Here is a 19,822-nt window from a genome sequence, read left to right as displayed (position 1 = left end):
CCCCCAGTCACGTCTTCCTGATCTTTACAACTGTAGTTCAGACTCATTCACAGTTCTATACTTGTAAATCCACTGGGCTAATTTCACTAATATGACTAAGTGATCACTACTCGAGACTCACTCAACTGAAAGTCTCAGGGGGCCGTTTCTGCACTTCCTTACCATTTTATATCCAGCATCTAGCCAAGCACACCACACACAGGTGCTCAATGAATACTTGTGAGCACAGGAATAATTTCTGGAGCGTCTTCAAAATGAAGATTTCCTAAAAACCCTTCCACCCCACAGGTGATTCTGGAGCTGTTGTCTTTGACCCAATATTGGAATATGTTAAGACCTAACAATGATATTTTCTACAGGATTTTGTGCTTCTTTCTATCTCCATCTTCCCTTCTCCCCTTGTATTATTAGTAGCTCCTTTTCCTGTTCTCCTAGCACCACTGTATAATACTATATACATAATATATATATAAAGCTGTGTTCAATAATATATATATTATATGTAACTGTTATTTTTAGTTATTTTGAGATATATTTTACACATAATAATATTTATTTATTTCAATGCACAGCTTATAAATTCTTACAAACTACATAGTTGTATAACTACCATCACAACCAGGACATAGATTCATAGCCCTTTGTATATAGCTTTCTTTTGGAGCTACTATATTACTGTAGTCCTACTTGTTTGTGCACAGGTCTTCAATACTAGATTAAAAACTTCTTTCCTTAAGAGCAAGAAACAATATCTAATTCTTCTTTACTCCTCTATGCCTACTACAAATTCTTAAAATAAACGTGTGTTGGGAAAATATGCTTATAAACCAATTAACTAATTAATATATTGCACTATTCTATGGCAGATGCTACCTTGCCCATCGTAAGTATACAACAATCTATTCTATCTTGGTCAAATTATATAGAAAGCTATAATTCTCAATGTGTCAAAACTAGTGTCACAAAAAATATTTGAAATTCATTGCTTACCATCTCCTATTTCTGCACAGAGTTGTAAACCCAAGTTATTCTGTGGATTAATTACCCAATGATTGCTGGTCACAGTGATATCGAAGACAAGCCAACCCACATCTAAAGCTTGGGCCTTTCTTGTGTCTAACAGGAACAGATCTGCATCCCTACAGAGAAAAAGAACAACAAAAAAAGTTAAAAGTGTGAACGAAGACCATAATTTCCTATACTTAAGTGAAAACATTCGAAAGGCACTTTTTAAAATAATAAAAGATAAAAAAATAACAAAAGTTAATTAAAGAACAAGAGGAACAAGTGACTCAATTGATGAGTAATAAGATACAGAACATTTTATTGTTGGGCCCACAACCCAAGTCTGGTGCAAATTAGTAATATCTGAAAGTAATTTCCATCTGCCTGCTCTTCGCTGGCCCTTACAAACTGACTTAGTGGTCTAGATTTGGGCTCTGATAATCAGTGTTCCCTGAAACTATGCTATGTCATAATCACCCATGTTAAATACTATTCTGCATTTGCCATCTAGCTGCATCACACAAGTCTCTTCAAAGGTGGCTTACAAAATGTAAAAAGCAAATTTTGAGTAAAACCAAATTATGTATATATATATATATATATATATATATGTACACATATATATGATTTAAGAAGAAAACTCTATTATCATCGAATATTTAACTGTTTTTAACAGAGTGGAGATTCTTAATATTTTAGAAGCTGCATCTTTATTCTCTTTATTTCAACTTAATTTATTCATTCTTTCACTAACCTAGAGAAGTTAAAATAAAGGCATTATGATTATTTAAATCATCCAGGTACCCTAATCCCATTGATGCAAATTTCATTCTCCTTCACAGCTTTAATCACAATGTTTACCAAAAGAGGGGTACAGACATCTTTTCATATCTAACATGGGACTTAGTTTGAGATACCAAAGACATATAGCAAGCATAAACTATAACGCAATGAAAATATTCCATTAGTTCTGACTTGAATATTCAGGACCCATCCTTTCATATTATGAAGGGATATCAGTCAAACTATCCCTCTTCTTCCTAAGGTGAAAATTCATCAAGTAAACAAAACTTTGAGAAATATAAACTATCCTTAAATTCTTGAGATATTTGGTAAATATCTTTTGAAACTATAATATTGGAATAATTTAATTACATTATCGGGCTCTGAAACAGAAGGAGTCACCCTGTAGCTTGGAAAATACTCAAGTGCTACCCTGCTGTCAAGCCTACTTTCAATTTGAAATATGACATAAATGTTCTACTGAAGTCTGCAGAGTTTATAATGCCACCCTTGGCCTGAAATAAACAAACACTTGAAGAACAAAAAAGAACAAAGAGGTAAAATTTGAGAACAATTTCCACTAAGTAACAAGTATCTATAATTAGTTACCCAGGTAATATTTTCTATTATTTTGAGATTGTGGTATTTTTCCAGAAAAAAAAAAAATCCCCAAACTATCGACATCCAGTTACCCAAATTTTCAAGCATGTCTGTGTAGAAAATGGTTTCAGTTTTAATGGATACATTTAGAAAAAGTGTCAGCCAAAAGATTCAAGCAAGCCCTAAATATCTGAATTTCAGAGATACAACTTGCAATTCATCGGAAGGTTAATCTAAGCAGACGGTGTGGTTTGAAAAATCCATACATTTCTAGCCCCCCCTCTGAAAAGTTTCAATTGCTTGCAATTGCTCCATGGTTTCTATTCCTGACCAAAGCTATTTTATTTTTGACTGATAAATTCTTTTCTTTAATTTTTCCTCTCTCCTCTTCTAGAAGTTCTTCTGTATTACCCACAAGCAACAGAATACACTTTGGAAGACTGAAGTCTATTATTAATCAACACAACGGTAACAATTCTGCAATTTTCACTCATGTAGTTCCTTTCATAGAAGTCTCTTAAAAATAAATCCCTACCCATTTTGTAGAAAATTAGATGTGATTTCTTTTGAAGTACAAAATTACTCCAATAAAAATGGAACTTATATCACTGGAAATAGTAGAAATACTATGTCCAATGAACAGTATAAAATAAACCTGTTAAAGTTATCTCATCTTACTATTTTTACCTGATATTTTTATAGAAATTCTTGAAATACCTAATAAAAGATATTTTAAAATATTAATTAATTTAAAAGGAATGCAGTAGAGAAAAAAATAGATATGTAGCAAAATATATTTACTTGTAGCAGAAATAAATCCATAATAAAATTTCTGTATATTGTTTACAATCATAACAATGAAACTGAAATTAAAATCTACATTCTAGCAAAGGCAATAGAGTCCATTTACATGGATGAGTATAAGCAAATGTTTCACAGTGATATTGTATTAGTTTTCTAAGGCTGCCATCACAAAGTAACATAGACTGAGTGGCTTAAATAACAGAAATCTATTGTCTCACAGTTCTGGGGGCTGGAAGTCCAAATCAAGGAGTAGGTAGGGCTGGTTCTTTTGAGAGTGATGAGGGAAGTATCTGTTCTAGACCTGTCACTGTCTCTTGTAGCTGTTCATCTTTTCCTTGTGTCTTCATATCATCTTCCCTCCATGTGTCTCTGGGTCCAAATTTTCCCTTTTTATTAGGATGCCCTAATTGCCTTGTTTTAATTTAATTATCTCTTTAAAGACCCTATCTCCAAATAAGGTCACATGCTGAGGTCCTGGAGGCTCAGACTTCAATATATGATTTGGGGGAGAGACGGAGCACAGTTCAACCCATAAGACTATTTTAAAATATTTTTTTACAAGCAGAAATTATCCTAGATGTGAATGTTCCATGTTTATGTTATAATTATCAACATTGAAATGTTTTAAAAAACAAATATGTCAAAGTAAACTTAAATTGATTAAAATAATTCATCATTACTAAAATTTGTGTTTTTTTCTTTTTCAGAAAGAATTTGAACATTTGTCTAGACTATGATATAAATCAGCATAACAATTTCTTATATAGCTAAATGAAGTCATCCTGCAAGTGTTAAGTACAGAGTTATACTTAACAGATAAAGGATTCATAGCATGCATATAGACTTCTTACATGTGAAATATATAAATATATTAAAAATAGTTACTCAAAGGTGAATAATATGTATGTATATGTGTATACACACACACACACACACACACACACACATTTACAGTTTACTTTAATCATGTCCAAAGGCTTAAACATGTTTAGTAATGGGAATTGGTGGACTGTAGTTATTGATTAGCAAGGGTGCTTTTCATTTTACTGAGAGAGGAAAGAGTTTTGCATATGTGCCTTGGGAGTCTGAAAATACCAGAAGGGTAGGAAGCATAGGTACTTTACTAAGGACTGAACAGCAGGAGCCAAAATTTAATAAGCTTTGAATTGTCATCATACTTACAACTCAAAAATATAGATTGATGGAATGAGAAAATGAAGGTTATATATTTAAGAATGTGACAACAGAAGAGCTAAAATTTATCTTACCATCTTTATGTAGATATCAGTGTAAAGTAAAGATAAAAAGGATCTGGGGATCAGACAGAGCTTGAACAATTAAGGAATTCCTGTCTCAGTTTCTACAATGTTTAAAATATAGTATGGTAATCCCTCCTTAAAAACCAAATGCAATATAATCTGAATATCTTTTTTTTAAATCTAATTTTATTTTTTTCAGTGCTCCAAAATTCATTGTTTATGCACAAGAAGAAAATTACAGGTGAAGTTTTACTTGGTGTGTTATAACACAGATAGCTCTAAATTGTTTAATTTTGACCTGTGAAATTTGGGAAAGTTTTATTTGTGGAGTCACATTACCATCAAATGACCTGAGTCAAGTTTATTTGGGGGTTCTTTGAGACGGTAGCAATAGAATTGGTTACAACTGAAGAAGAAAGGAGGAAGAACGATGATAAGGGAAGGATCAGAATGAGGGCGGGAGCAAGAAGGAGAGGATCAGAAGGAGGCAGAGAAGAAGACACACAAGGAAAGTCAGTAACTCTTCCTGGGTGTGTTGTCTTGAAAAATCCAGTAATTGTCGTTGTAAGTCACTCTCTTAAAAATCACTTATATAAACATAGATTCAGAAGTTGTTTTGTGGATATAATATCTGTCCTTCTAGAAAAGCTTAAAAATAAGCAATAATAACAAAAAATGTGTATTTACTGGTGCTTTTGATAACATACTACTTCCAATGCCAGCATCATACACAGATTGAAAAAAATGCTATTTTTCAGACAATACAGATGGACCTGAAGATGATGTGGTTTGTAGTATTGTGATACATGACCTAAAATACTGTGATAGACATGATGTCAAACTGCATGTAAAAAGTTTAAAAGCTTTCACATATATATTTTGAGAGTAAACAAGGAATATGACTATATAAATATTTTACACATAATTATATGAGTAAACTTTTTTGTATTATTTAACTGCATTCATTATATAGCTATGTTTATAAATAAATCCATTATATAAATATTCAATTTCTCCAATTTTTTGGATCTTTTACTTGGGTAAAACAGATATCATCTTTATATGATCATATCATGATTATATGTTCTCTGTATGATCAGACATATATAGTATGCAGACATGCCCAGTATGAATGCAGTTTTGATTGTTGGAAATATTAACTTTCTCTACTGTCTAAATAGCTGACTAAAGGGAGTAGTCTTATTTTAAAACTAAATTAAAAATTATGATGAAAAATGTCTGATGTGAAAATAACTAGTCTGGGATTCTACCTCTGAAGGTAACAAAAATTGATCAAAGAATACTAAAACTAAGTGCGATATAAATTACTGAGCCAAACTGTTATTTTATTGATGAGAAAATTTAAAGAGAGATCAAATTATTTCTTATGGTTACTCAGCCAAATGGGAGAGCAGATCTCAATTCTCCATATTTCATTTTCAGAACACTTTGTTTTATATAATGGCAGCTCTCTTTAGTCCCAACTATATTTTGACTGTTTTCCTTATACCAAAAGATAACTTGTTTTTGGACTGGAATACCAAAAGTTTGAGTGGAGCCACCAACCCCAAACAAGATGGTAGAATTTGAGCCAAGGAGTGACCTGAGACATTTTGTAAAGCCATTCACCCATCCATTCACTAACTCACTCTTTCAATTTAACATATATTGACTCCCAATTTGGGTTTTATATTGTATCGGTTTAACTAAACTGTAACTACCTTGTAAGGTTCTGGAGTAGGGTTGGCCACAAAAGAAATTTAGGTAAGACTTGGAAAGTGAAAGTGAAGTAGTAGCCATATTTATGCTTGGAAGACTTCCACATGTTCAAGTGTTATTACAGCTTAGGCATACTGTCGAGATCTGCTGGTTCACCTTTTTGGTGTGGAGCAGCAGGTGAGCCTGCGGCTCCTTCAGATTCCAGTGAATCTCTTGTTCAATTTCTCTGAATCCAGGGTCAGACATGAGGACATATCTACGAGGAAAGATTTGATAGCAAGGAAATCATTTGCGTCATTGAAATTGGAGGCTGGAAGATAGGTTCCAATTTGTCCTCATGCCTTCCAGATCATTGTTTCAGGTTCTACTTTGCCCTTCCTTTCCCCAACTCACTCATCTTTTCTTCCAGCCTTCTCAGAGGATCTTAGGCCCAGCATCAAATGTAGAGCAACAGCCTTACATAGACTGTTAACTAACTTCCACAGTTGCATAAGGTCAAATCCCTATAATAAATCCTTATGGTATCATTCCCCAGAGGGATTAAACAGCTACCTTATATTTGGTCAATTATATTGAGTCACTTACATCATAGAAGAGCAGTACTGATTCTTACTGGAATAGGTACTGTGGATACAAATTTTCTTTCTCTGCCTATAAGGTTTCTGTCAATATCACTATCCATGAAATTACAGAATACCCTATTTACTATCATGGAATTTCAAAGCTGCTTCTGACCAAAAAGCTCATTTAACAGCAAATGAAGTGCAGAATGGACTTGTGCTCATGGAATTCTTTGGTCTTACTATGTTACCCATTGCCTTGTAGCAGATGGCCTGATAGGACAAGGAAATGGCCTCTTTGAACACTGTTATGCCTCCAGTTGGTCATCAGTATCTTGTACAAATGGACTAATATCATCAGGAATATTTATATGCTTTATATCAGCAACCAGTATACGACTATTTCTGTCACAGCCCTGTCTCTTGAGTCTAGAAATCAAGGGGTGGACACAGGAGTGGCTCCTCTTACTCACTCTTTCTGATCCAATGAGCAAAAATGTTGCTGCTTGGCCCCAAAATGTTGGGCTCTGTTGGTCCAGAGTTCTTAGTTCCCAATAGTAGAATGGTACCACTACCACTGCTTAGCAGTGGTTCCATCTCAAGTTAGAAATTGAGGCATCCATGTGGTTATTTTGGGCTCTTCGGGCCAGTGAATCAACAAGCTGATAAAGCTCTGCTATAGTATGCGGGTTGATCAACCTTAAGTATCAAAGAGGAAACTAGGTTGATTCTACCACAGTATGAGAAAGGAGCATGTCTGAAATATAAGACCTCACCTGAAACACCCTTTAGTTCTCCCATGTCCTATGATAAAAGTCAGTGGAAAACTAGAGCTCAATGCAGTCATTACTACTAATGGCCCAGACACTTCTAGAATGAGTATTTCTTTTACCTCACTAGATTAGGACCAATGACTGGCAGTAGTGGTTGGTGAAAACAAAAAGGATATGGATTACATAGCAGAAAAAGGAGATTATAAATACCAACTACCACCATGTGACCAGTTACAGAGTGAGGGCTGTAACAGTTATGAGTATTCCTTTCTTATTTTGATATTAATGTATTTGTACCCTATGAACCAATTCTTTTTCTCCCTTCCCATCTAGTATAAGTAATTTTGATGGTAGCTAACTTCATATTTTGTATTGAAGTGACAGGATATCAAATGGGAAATATGACCCAGTTAGAAAAGTATTGAATAACATCCAAAGATGGATAAAAAATCAGAGAATGATTTGCCTATTATATTTTTGGAAAGTATGAATGGTTATAGAATGTATGTGTTGGTGTCCGTTTGACAAAGATGGACTGCTGTGGTTTTATACTTTGTCGAATCAACTAAACTGAAACCCAGCCTCCCCAAATTCTCTTCCCTGTTTGTGTCTATGTTAAGGTTAACCATACAAGAAATCTGTGCAGGAGTTGAAGGGAAGCAGCAGCCAAGTTTATGCTTGGAAGACTGGTAAAGTGCCAGGTTTCCTCCTGCTCACATGCATTGCTGCTGATCTGCTGGCTCACCTTGTGGAGAGCAGCTGCATCTGGTGCTTTTCCAGCGTCCATTGGATCCCAATAACATCAGTTTCTCCAGATCCTGGCCCACTGTTCCTCCTGCCAGGTCATCCCATTCACCTTCTCCACATCCTAAACGAGGGGTATGTGGAGCTCATTGTGAAGTTTACCAGCTTACCCTACAGCTTACTCACATCATTGAAGCTGAGTCTTTCTGAGACGTAGAATGGTTTCCAATATGTCCTTGGAGTTCCAGCTTTTCCTCCCAGGTGTCAGTTCTCTTCATGCTCTCCTACCCCACAACCATTTCCCTTCCCAGTTGCCTATACTACAAACTTCAGACCCATCACCAGATGCAGAAGCAACAGCCTCACATGAACTCTTTAACCAGGTCCCACAATGGCAGAAAGACAAATCACTGTAAGTCCTTTATTCTTTACCACATATATGATTCTATTGCTCTTACCCAACATTAGTTGACATACTCCCTGCTATGCACTGAATTGTGTCCTTCAAAATGATATGTTGAAGTCTTAATCTCAGGCACCTATAAATATGATCTTATTAGGGTCATGAAAATAGGGTCTTTACAGTGTAATGAAGTTGAGATTTGGTCATCAGGTGGGGCTAATCCAGGACGGCTGCTCTCCTTATAAGAGGAGACACAGATAGAAACACTCAGAAGGAAGATAGCTAAAGAAAGACAAAAGCAGAGATGGAAATTATGCTGACACGAGCCAAAGAATATCTGCGGCTACCAGGAAAGGATCCTTTCTTAGAGGTTTTGGAAGGAATGTGGCCCTTGCAGAACCCTGACTTTGGACTTCAGGCCTCCAAAACTGTTAGAAAACAAATTTCTGTTGTATTAAGCCATTCGAATTTTTGGTAAGTTGTTCCAGTAGCTTTTGCAAACTAATACAGTTCTCTAGTTGGGATGTTTCACATATTAAATAGGAGGTGGTATGCAGTATCAAAGAATGAAAAAGTGTCCGTAAGATTTGGTAACAAAGAGGCTGTTTGTGGGTGATGTTGATGGATAATCAGTAGAATGGAATTATGAGAATCAAATTGCAGGAGTTGAGGGATGAATAAATATAAGAAAGTGAGAGGATTTAAAGCAAAGTTATAATGATCTTCTTTATAAGTATACCTTTATAAAGCAAAGAAACATAGTTGTAGGTGGATTTGGTATCTGTTTAATTTCAACAATGACTTGCTATACACTGGCTTTGCTTAGAATAATTATGCCCTTTAAGTCATCTTTCTGAACTTGTTTTTTTTTTTCTTTAAGTAAAGATTAAAATAATATCTATCTCAAAAATATATTGCAGAGGTGAAAGGACGCACAAATAAGAAATGCTATGCAAACTAAAATTGTTATTTTCTCTTTTTTAACAATCACTATTTTCTTACCAAAACACATTTATCACATGTAAGTATCTATATTAATAAGTAGTATATATTATGCTTGGTGGCATAATTAGAATCAGAAGTGATATATGCAATTATTACTGCAAAAGTTCTTTAATAACCTGTAATTACAAATTTTAGATATAGGTATTCATTCATTCTCTTTAACTTAGTAACATTTATTGATGCATATAATCCATAATGGATCTTTGTCCCTAAATCAGAGGGGAAAAAATTAAGTTGCAAACTTATCAAAAGGAAATAAAATTATTTATATAATCAATAATAAGAGATAACAAAAGAGAAATATTCTTCAGGTCAATATGTTTTCAGTTAGATTTATTTATGCATGTGTATGTGTGTATATACATATACACATACATTATATATTATATAATATAGAGAGAGAAGAAGTAGTTAACCAAGAGTGTAATCATTCTATAATCTAACCACCAAGTCCTAAACTTGGTCAAGAACAGCTTTCAGAAATTGACTGGAAGATACACAGATAAACTTTGTCTATTTCTATAAGACATGAACCTTACAGTCTGCAGGACTTCCCCAGTCTTTAGAAAATTTCTACTGTTACAAGTATTTCACCTCCTTCCATCACCCTATGCCTTTGAATAGCTTATTGAGTCTAAAAAAATGCAATGACAGCCACCCAAGGACTGAGCATACGTCTTTCTCTGGGCGTTTGACATATATATCACAACAACATTTAAGGAGCCCAATGTACAACTCTAGTATGGAACATGTTAACAAGGGACAATTTAATAAATTATATTCTCTGGAATTTTTGTCAAGAGTTTCTTTCAGGAACAACATTAGCTTAAAAGTGTTAGAATTTGACTCTGTCAGCTGACTGATATTTTCAGCTGATTTTTTTTCTACCAAAACAAATGTGAAATAATAAAATTCTATGAATCTCACAGAGCATCAATTTTCAGAATATCTAACTCAATGTTGTAATTACATTTCAAGGGGGCAGATATAAACTGGTAAAATAATATTAGATGAAGTTCAATGACAAGCATGGGAAAATAGAAAAACAAGTTGAATTCTCACTATGAAAATTCAGTTTTCTTTCTGCAGAGTTTTTTTTTTTTTTAATTGCTAAGATATTGTTAATGTTTAACAGGTTTCCTGGCATTATATCATCCTGTATTTTTCCCCTGCAGAGAATCTAAACGTGCTACTGGAGATATATATACACACAGGAGGCCCCCTCATGCAACAAGAAACAAAGAAGTAAGACTTTTACAGATCATCCAGCCACTTTGAATGCCTCCTAATCAATAAGCCACGCACCTAGAGCTCTTACGACTTGAAAAGCTCTTCCGTGCTATGAGTCTTAGGATGCAAAATATGAAATTAGTCAAAGAAAAAATTGATGGACTAGCACTTTATGCCCCTTTTTTTTTTAAAATTTATAGCTTAAATTTTTAAATAGAACAGGACTTCTCAACCTCAGCATTGTGGACATCAAGGGCACTCTCTGTTGGGTGGAGGAGAAGTCCACTGTAGAGTTTGACTTGCATCTCCCACTATCCCAGCATTTCTACCCACCGGACTCCACTCGCGCTCCACCCTCCCACCCTCATCCACTGTGACCGTCAAAAATGTCTCCAGGCATTGTGAAATGTTCCCTGGAGCCCACACTGTCCTCACTGAGAACCAGGGAAAGGGGGCACGCATCCCTGCACACCGAAGAGAGGCAAGCTGTGCTTGTGTGCCGGCCTGTGTAGAGAGAATGGCTCCAGCCACAGCGCGTCCTGCTCTGCTCTCCTGCTCTCAAGAGCCCAGAAATCTTCCTGAGTGGAAATTGTCAGTGTACATTCTGAAGCATGTCCACAGAAGAATCACAAATCTTAGCGAAACAGGACGGGGGAGATGATGTAAATACGAAGTTGACTGTGAACTGGAATGATGACAGCTCAACTAAATATATCCAAGTAGTGAAGGTGGCTAATGACATCGAGCAGGCTAGCTTAAAATGTTTTTACAATGGAGTACAAAAATTCATATTCATAGCAGAACATTAGGAAAAGGTTGAGTTCTGCATAGCACATTTATACATACATATTCATGTGTGCGTACATGTGCATAGACACACGCACATACATGTACATACACATGCACATGCATACATATGTGTGTGAAAAAATTAATTCAAGGACAACACTCACACCCATGGTGAGTGCCCATTGAATGGATAATTGCCGACTGCTATTCTTAGTAACAGTGATATCGACACTGTTTTACTTGAATTACTTAATTCTCTATACACTTAAACATTTTAATCCTCAATTTACTTGAATTACTTAATTCTCTATACACTTAAACATTTTAATCCTCAGGGACATTTCTCCTAGGACACACCCCTCTCTCTGTTTCTGTCTCTCTGTCGCTCCCTCTCCATGTCTCTCTCCCTCCAACTACAGAAAGTTCTACTCATCTTGAAAGGCCCAGCTCAAGGGTGTACTCCTCTCAGTGGCTTCCCTTAAGGTCCTTCACCTTCCCACATGAAGAATTAATTTCCCCTTCATTTGTGTTTCCACAACACTTAGTGCATACTTACATCATAGTGCTTAGCACATTGTATTATAGTTATTAAAGTCTGTGTGCGGCAGGCCCACCACAGCCCCTAGCCCCCAGGCTATGAGCTTTGGAGATTTTATTTACTCGGCTTTATGTCCCTTGTGCTTGCTACATGGTAGGCGCTCGGCAAAAGCATGCCGACCTCAGCTGAATTATCTGGAAAATTCAATCATGTGGAAACCTCATTTCCCAATAATGCCAGATATATGAGGTGTGACCGAAGAGCAAGGCCTTCTATATAGAATCTGGGGCTGTCAGCCTTATATGAAAAGGCTAAATAAGTGAAATGATGCAAAGTGTGTTAACTTGTTACCAAGAAAAATAAAAATCTGGATAAATATCAGAACGCTCCTTTAAATTGCACACATTTAAATATGAGTAGGAACAAATGGGAGAAGTGGGAGATGGTAGAACTAGAACATATTATTATTTTTTTTTAGAACATATTATTTTAAGACTTTTAAGTCTCACTAAGATAAATAGATGTGAAAGAGATGACATAATGGGTCTTTTAAAAAACTTTCATTGCCTAACACTGTTAAAAAAGTCACATATTAGATGGTTAATAGATTAGACAATGTCTTGAATATACAACATAGCTACAAAACATCAGTCTGAGTTGCCTTAAGCATCCCCACCACAACCCTCCTCAATAATAACATTAGGGAAAGTGATCTTTATGTATGTGAAATATATAGCTGCATTGTTGAATGCTCTGTATTGAAGAACGGTCTGCACTGACAGTTCAATTGATTCTGAGTTTAATTCAAAACATTAAGCAAAATAAAGCCCACAAGTCTGAAGATAGAAGTTTTACATAGAAATTTTAAGAGGTGACCCTAGCTTTGGAAATGGCCAGAAGTATTAGCTTCTTTTTCTTTTCTACTTCCCTTTTAGTTCTTGATTTAAAAAATATATGAAGCCATAGATAAGTAATACTAAACAAAATATAATACTAATTGTATTTCAAAAGTACCTTTTTTAAAAGTTTTTATTTAAAGTCTAGATAATTAACATATAGTGTAATATTGGTTTCAGGAGTAGAATTTAGTGATTCACCATGTACATAAAACATCCAGTTCAAAAGTACTTTTTAAAATTAAATTTTTTTTCTGTTTGAACTGTGATGACATGATGTAATAATGAAGTACTTTTAATCTGTTCCTCCTCACTTTCAGAGACTTAAAGTCAAGGTTCCCAGTTGGCACAATAACTTCCCATTAGTAGAAAGGAAAGGTATAGATTTACTTAGCTATCTTCATTTTCTGTGGGGGAAAAGTGACTTCTGCGGCTAATTAAAAGTAAGAGAAATTACTGCTAAATGCTAGTGTTTTGTTCAGTTTTGTTTTGGTTTGGTTTTTGCTCACCTCTACCTCTGGCAAGAGTACCTTGGGAAGGCTATTTTGTAAAGAAATCTGTAGCATGAGGTTGTTTCATTATTGTCTTTGTCTCAACTATAATTAAACTTGTTTCTGATTATAAAAACAATGTTGGCTATAAAAATTTAGAAAGTACACAAAAGGGTAAGAATTAAAATTTCAAACCCATAAGACTGCAATAAACAGTGCTTTCTTCTGATCTATTTTCCATATGAATTTATTTAAAATAGTATAGTTATGCCCCATACTTTAATCAATTAATGTTATAGTCTGAGAACCTTCCAGCGTTATCAATTTTTTAAAATTTTTATTTATTTTTATTTTTTTATACCCATATAATATATTTATATCCCCAGGGGTACAGCTCTGTGAATCGCCAGGTTTACACACTTCACAGCACTCACCATAGCACATACCCTCCCCAATGTCCATAACTCCACCCCCTTTTTCTCAACCCCCCTCCCCCCAGCAACCCTCAGACAATTTCTACTTGTTATATAAAGTATAATACCTCAATTTTCCATAAAGTAAAGTATGACATTTTCTGTTTAACAAGTTATGTGATTGCAAATAATAATACTCTAGTAAACATTTATATGTGAATCTTTGTCCATTTTGTCTACATCTCTGATATTTCTGTGTTATTCATAAATAACTAGTCTCTCATCTTCATCACTCTTCAACTGTATTTCAAAGAAGAGTTTGATTATTTGTTTAATATATGCTTTCAGGCGCAAGTTCAGAGATAGCTTCCATGATGTTGCTGTTAAGTTAGGTGATATTCATTTCATTATTAAACTGAAAAATGTACCATTCGTTTTATTATGAATCAAATATCTGGTGGTTTTTTATTAAGTAAAGGCACCTGGCATCATATTATTTACTTGATCTGTACATAAAAACAGGTATCCCTAGATGGTAGTTATTGTTACTGTAATAACCACCTACTTTCGGCTCCCCTATGGATATAATCCTCTAAACCCTTACAAAATAGATACTCCTACTGAGTTATATGAGTATATACTGACCAATGTATTTATAAAGCATCAGCTATAGTCTTTGTACTGTGATAAGCACTAGTTCTTCTCAAATCATCCTCAATACTTCTACTGTTCTGAAATACTTATTATTGTTTTTATTCTTTTCATATTTGTAAACTTGAGATCCTAAGATATACAGCAGTTTCCCCCATAGAGGAATTCCAAAGTCCATGCTCTTATTGGTATACATCACTATTTTCTAGGTGGCTGAAATCCCACATGGAAACCTGAAATATTCTAAGAGGCACATGTGCTGTTTCCATATCAGCCATCCCTTACATATATATATTTTGAACAAAGAGGGGAGTGCAAAAAGTGAGTCCTGGATGTATGACAAAGACAAGGCATTTTCTTACACTGGATTAACGAGCCTCTAGTAATGGATGAATGCCTATTTCAAAGACAAGGAAAGCATTTTGCCAGAGATTCTTTCAGCTGATCAATAGTATATAAAACTGAAATGTAGGGTATACGTGTGTGAGTTTGCATGTTTCAGAGATTGAAAAAGATAACTGGGAAAAAGTCTATATATATTAGCAAAAACAAAACCCACAGAAAACAGTAAGCAGAGCATAAAGCTACAGGACAATTCAGCAACAATACGTGATAGAGTTCAAGAATGTCAACTTAAGTGAATTGAACTGACATGGAATTTAATTTACTGAACCGAACTTTTATAAATGCTATTCAGTAAGGACAGAAACCTTTGCAATCTATACTATCTTAGAGTTTAGAATGGCAAGTCAAGAGAGTATCAATCAAATATATACATGTACTTTAGATTTTAGAAATCATTTCTCAAAGATTTAGGGAAAATATCAAGGATATTAGGAAATCTTGGATCTTAGAATAGCTCTAAACACATGTTAAAATAAGTAAAGACAGCCAAATTATACTCAAGAGTACTGAAAAAACATGCAGATGCAGTTGTAGAAACACTCAGAGCAATGTTTTTCAAACCAGGTATAATTAGAAAATTACCAAAATTTCAAGATAAACAAATGTTTCGTTGTTTGAAGAAATTAAAATTCTCAAAACTGTGAAATCTGATAAGCTAAGCATCAACACCCATAAATATTCCCACATGTATTATTCATAAAGATGAGCATGGATTGATCAGGAATCAATCTATAAATTATTATCAATAGCCTCTTCTAGTAGACCTTTTTTAAATCATCTTTATTATGTCTTAAATTATGCAGTTCACATACTTAAAAAATAGAGTTAGGGCGCCTGGGTGGCTCAGTGGGTTAAGCCGCTGCCTTCGGCTCAGGTCATGATCTCAGGATCCTGGGATCGAGTCCCGCATCGGGATCTCTGCTCAGCAGGGAGCCTCCTTCCCTCTCTCTCTCTCTGCCTGCCTATCTGTCTACTGTGAACTCTCTCTGTCAAATAAATAAATAAAATCTTAAAAAAAAAAAATAGAGGTAAAAGAAAGTGAAATGGATGGCTAGTTCAGTGGATAACATTTAAAAATATCCTGAGCAGGGGCACCTGGGTGACTCAGTCAGTTAAGCACCTGCCTTCAGCTCAGGTCATGATCCCCGGGTCCTGGGATCAAGTCCTGAATCAGGCTCCTTTCTCAGCAGGGAGCCTGCTTCTCCCTCTATCTGCTCTGCCTGTTCTACCTACAGCTCTTCATGCTTTTGCTTTCTTTCTGACATTAAAAAAAATCTTTTTTTTTTAAGATTTTATTTATTTTTATTGGACAGAGAGAAAGAGAGACCACAAGTAGGCAGAGAGGCAGCAGAGTAAGAGGGGGAAGCAGGCTCCCCACTGAACAGAGAGCCCGATGTGGGGCTCGATCCCAGGACCCTGAGATCACGACCTGAGCCGAAGGCAGAGGCTTAACCCACTGAGCTACCCAGGCGCCCCCAAATAAAAAAAAATCTTAAAAAAAAAAAATCCTGGGGCACCTGGGTGGCTCAGTGGGTTAAAGCCTCTGCCTTCGGCTCAGGTCATAATCCCAGGATCCTGGGATGGAGCCCTGCATCAGGCTCTCTGCTCAGCGGGGAGCCTGCTTCCTCCTCTCTCTCTCTCTGCCTGCCTCTGCCTACTTGTGATCTCTGTCTGTCAAATAAATAAATTAAATATTTTTAAAAAATAATATCCTGAACATATACAACAATAGACTTAAATAAAAGTTTATTTTTATTAAATAAATAATATATAATTATTTTTATTTTTTATTTTATTTATTTTATTTTAATTTTTATTTTATTTATTTATTTTGTTTTATTATTTATTATTTTTATTTTTATATATTATTATTTTTATTATTAAAAAGAATTATTTTTATTAAATAAATAATATTTTATTTAGGGCTGGATCCCTGGACTCTGGGATAATGACATGAGCTGAAGGCAGACACTTAACCAAGGGAACCACCCAGGTGCCTTCTCATCACTTAATCTTATTTTTTTAACTTTTTATTTGAGAGAGAGAGCATAAGCAGGGGGAGGGGCAGAAGGAGAAGGAGAAGCAGACTCCTATCTAAGAACCCAACTACATAGGTTCCCAGGACCCGAAGGCAGATGCTCAACAGACTGAGCCACACAGGCACCCCCTCTCATCACTTAATTTTTAAAGACACCATCATTATTTAGTATTAAAAAAACAATGTGGTATGCCAGGCTCTGTCTCTGACAAAAACAACGACCCCCGCTGCAAATTTAGTATACTTATTTTACAAATGAAACCACTGGACTGAGATTTAAACAAAAATCCACCCATAGACAAATAGCTAGTACATGTTTGAGCTAAGAAACGAACACAAGATTTATCTACCTTGGAATTACTGCTCTTCAAGTAAGATCAGCACTTATTAAAGTCTGTCTGGCTGAAACAGTGTTTCATGGGTTTTAAGTATTATATACCCAAAGAAAAAGATTTCATAGTCAAATAATTTTGAGGAAGACTAGGTTTCTTTACTCTAAACCTTTTCTAAGAATTTAATATTCTTTTTTTTTAAATTTTATTTATTTATCAGAGAGAGAGAAACACAGTGAGAGGGAACACAAGCAAAAGGAGTGGGAGAGGGAGAAGCAGGCCCCCCCCGCTGAGCAGGGAGTCTGATGTGGGACTTGATCCCAGGACCCTGGGATGATGTCCTGAACCGAAGACAGACGCTTAATGACTGAGCCACCCAGGTTCCCCTAAGAATTTAATATTCTGATGTGCATTGTGAACTTCCTAGAGAATGGTTTAACAGGTAGGATTTTCAAATAGATTTGATCTCAGTAGCTTTTTATTCTTTTTTCTTCATTGAGCATTATGAGAGGCTATTGTCCCATTGAGCACCCACTGGGAACTCTGGCATTCTCAAAGACCAAGAAAAATCTTAACATCGGGGACTAGAAATATTCAACAAGGAGAGGGAGGAGCACTGGAGGGGAAAAGATAGCTGTCTTTAAATATCTATCTCATCAAAGAATGACATACCATTTCACCAAAGGATAGATCTAGATCTAATGATTGCAAGCTATGGGAGAAAGATTTCACCTGAATATGACATATCAATTAAGAGTTAAAAAAAAAAAAAAAAAAACAGGGGCGCCTGGGCGGCTGGGTTAAAGCCTCTGCATTCTGCTCAGGTCATGATCCCAGGGTCCTGGGATACAGCCCTGCATCAGGCTCTCTGCTCAGCAGGGAAGCTGCCCCCACCCCTCTCTCTGCCTGCCTCTCTGCTTGCTTGTGATCTCTGCCTGTCAAATAAATAAATAAAATCTTTCAAAAAAAAAAAAAAGAGTTAAATAAACAACAACAACGATAACAGAAGAGCTGTCCAACAAAGGTAGCTTATCACCTATAAAGGTGTTACCCAAGAGACTTCTTCACTGGGGGAAAGGTCAGAGAACTCTACTAAGCTTTCTTTTCAACTCTTCTGTTTGACAGTTCATTTGCGGTAATTATCAACTGACGTTTCCATATATTTAGTATTTCAGGTTATCTGTTCATTTTTGCTCCATTTTGAATTAAGCATTTTACAGACAGAAGACATAAATGTTAATGGTCAGAACCTGCTACAAATGTAATGCCTTATATCAAAATACACATATATACACACAGGCAATTTACATTCATGCCAGGGAGCAATAAAGCTATTCTTCTCTAACTTACAAAACACCAAGCTATTTAAATCATTTTAATTATCGATTTTATGTGTGCATACTAAAATGGAAGTTTTCTCATTTACAAAATGAAACAAGGGGCCTGGGAAGAGACCATCTAGTATACAGATTGGTGTCAAGAGAAAGGAATAGCTAGGGAATGTGGAAGGCATATTTCAGATCAATCACTCTTACTTTCAATGTGTCTATACCTGGCTTTCAACGTCTTTACATCCAAAGAAAAGATGATTTCATAGGTCACATGGATTGTCAGTGATTTTTACTACAATTAGCCTTTGTTTGCATAGTAAGTTAGATATAAAGTCATTACCTATTGGTGTATTCCTTGATGATTTGATATATGCTAATCTTAATTGTTTCATTTTCAAATCGACTATTGCTCTGGTCCTTGTATATTCGGAATTCAGCCGCTGTGACTGCTTCCCCATGAGGAATTTGAGTCAGATCAAACCGGAATTCTTTGTAATGCCTTCGCTGGTGAGAAAAATCTTTGTCTCTTTCAACTGAAGAAGAAAAAAAAAAAGGGAAGGAAAAAAGTTAGTCCTTTATAAAATATGGAAATTAATAGTAAATGCTCCAGCTTTGAAAATGAAAACAAACAAGTAGGATATTATAATACTGGAAAAACACTAGAGCCACAGACCCATACATGTTTCCAGTGGAAGGAAATTCCACAAGCCAACAACCTTTAGTTCAGAAGCAATATAACCTCTGTGGTTTCATACGAATTCCTGGATCTTAAATAGAAAGGCTATCCAAAAATATTTTTAAAAGCAAAGGTTGTAAAATGATTACTAACATGTATCAGGTACCAGAACACAGAAGGGTTCATACAGGAATTAGAAATAAGTTATAGAAACCCCCAGGGATCCAGGTGAAGTCAGGGATGAGATTTAGCACACCTGAGGGAGGAAAATAGGAAGGAATGAGAAACTGCAGGCACATAAGGACCATGTTTATGACATTATAAAGGTCAAGTAAATAAAACAAATTCATGTTCACAAGAAAGAGTATTCCGAAAAT

At 35.4% G+C, this 19,822-nt stretch overlaps 1 protein-coding gene across 1 annotated transcript in view; it reads right to left on the bottom strand.

Moving 5' to 3' along the window:
* BMP5 (bone morphogenetic protein 5) overlaps window positions 1–19,822 on the bottom strand; it is a 115,051-nt gene that overhangs the window by 38,302 nt on the left and 56,927 nt on the right. The window contains exons 2-3 of the mRNA XM_059400224.1: window positions 19,110–19,302; window positions 991–1,139 (exon numbers count right to left, since the gene is read on the bottom strand). Of these exons, the coding sequence (XP_059256207.1) occupies window positions 991–1,139; window positions 19,110–19,302 (342 nt within the window). The remainder of the gene's footprint in view (window positions 1–990; window positions 1,140–19,109; window positions 19,303–19,822) is intronic.

This window comes from Mustela nigripes, chromosome 5 (assembly GCF_022355385.1).
Source record: "Mustela nigripes isolate SB6536 chromosome 5, MUSNIG.SB6536, whole genome shotgun sequence".
Taxonomy (NCBI): domain Eukaryota; kingdom Metazoa; phylum Chordata; class Mammalia; order Carnivora; family Mustelidae; genus Mustela; species Mustela nigripes.
The sequence above is the reverse complement of the archived record's forward strand: the minus strand, read 5'-3'. Positions and strand labels throughout refer to the sequence as shown.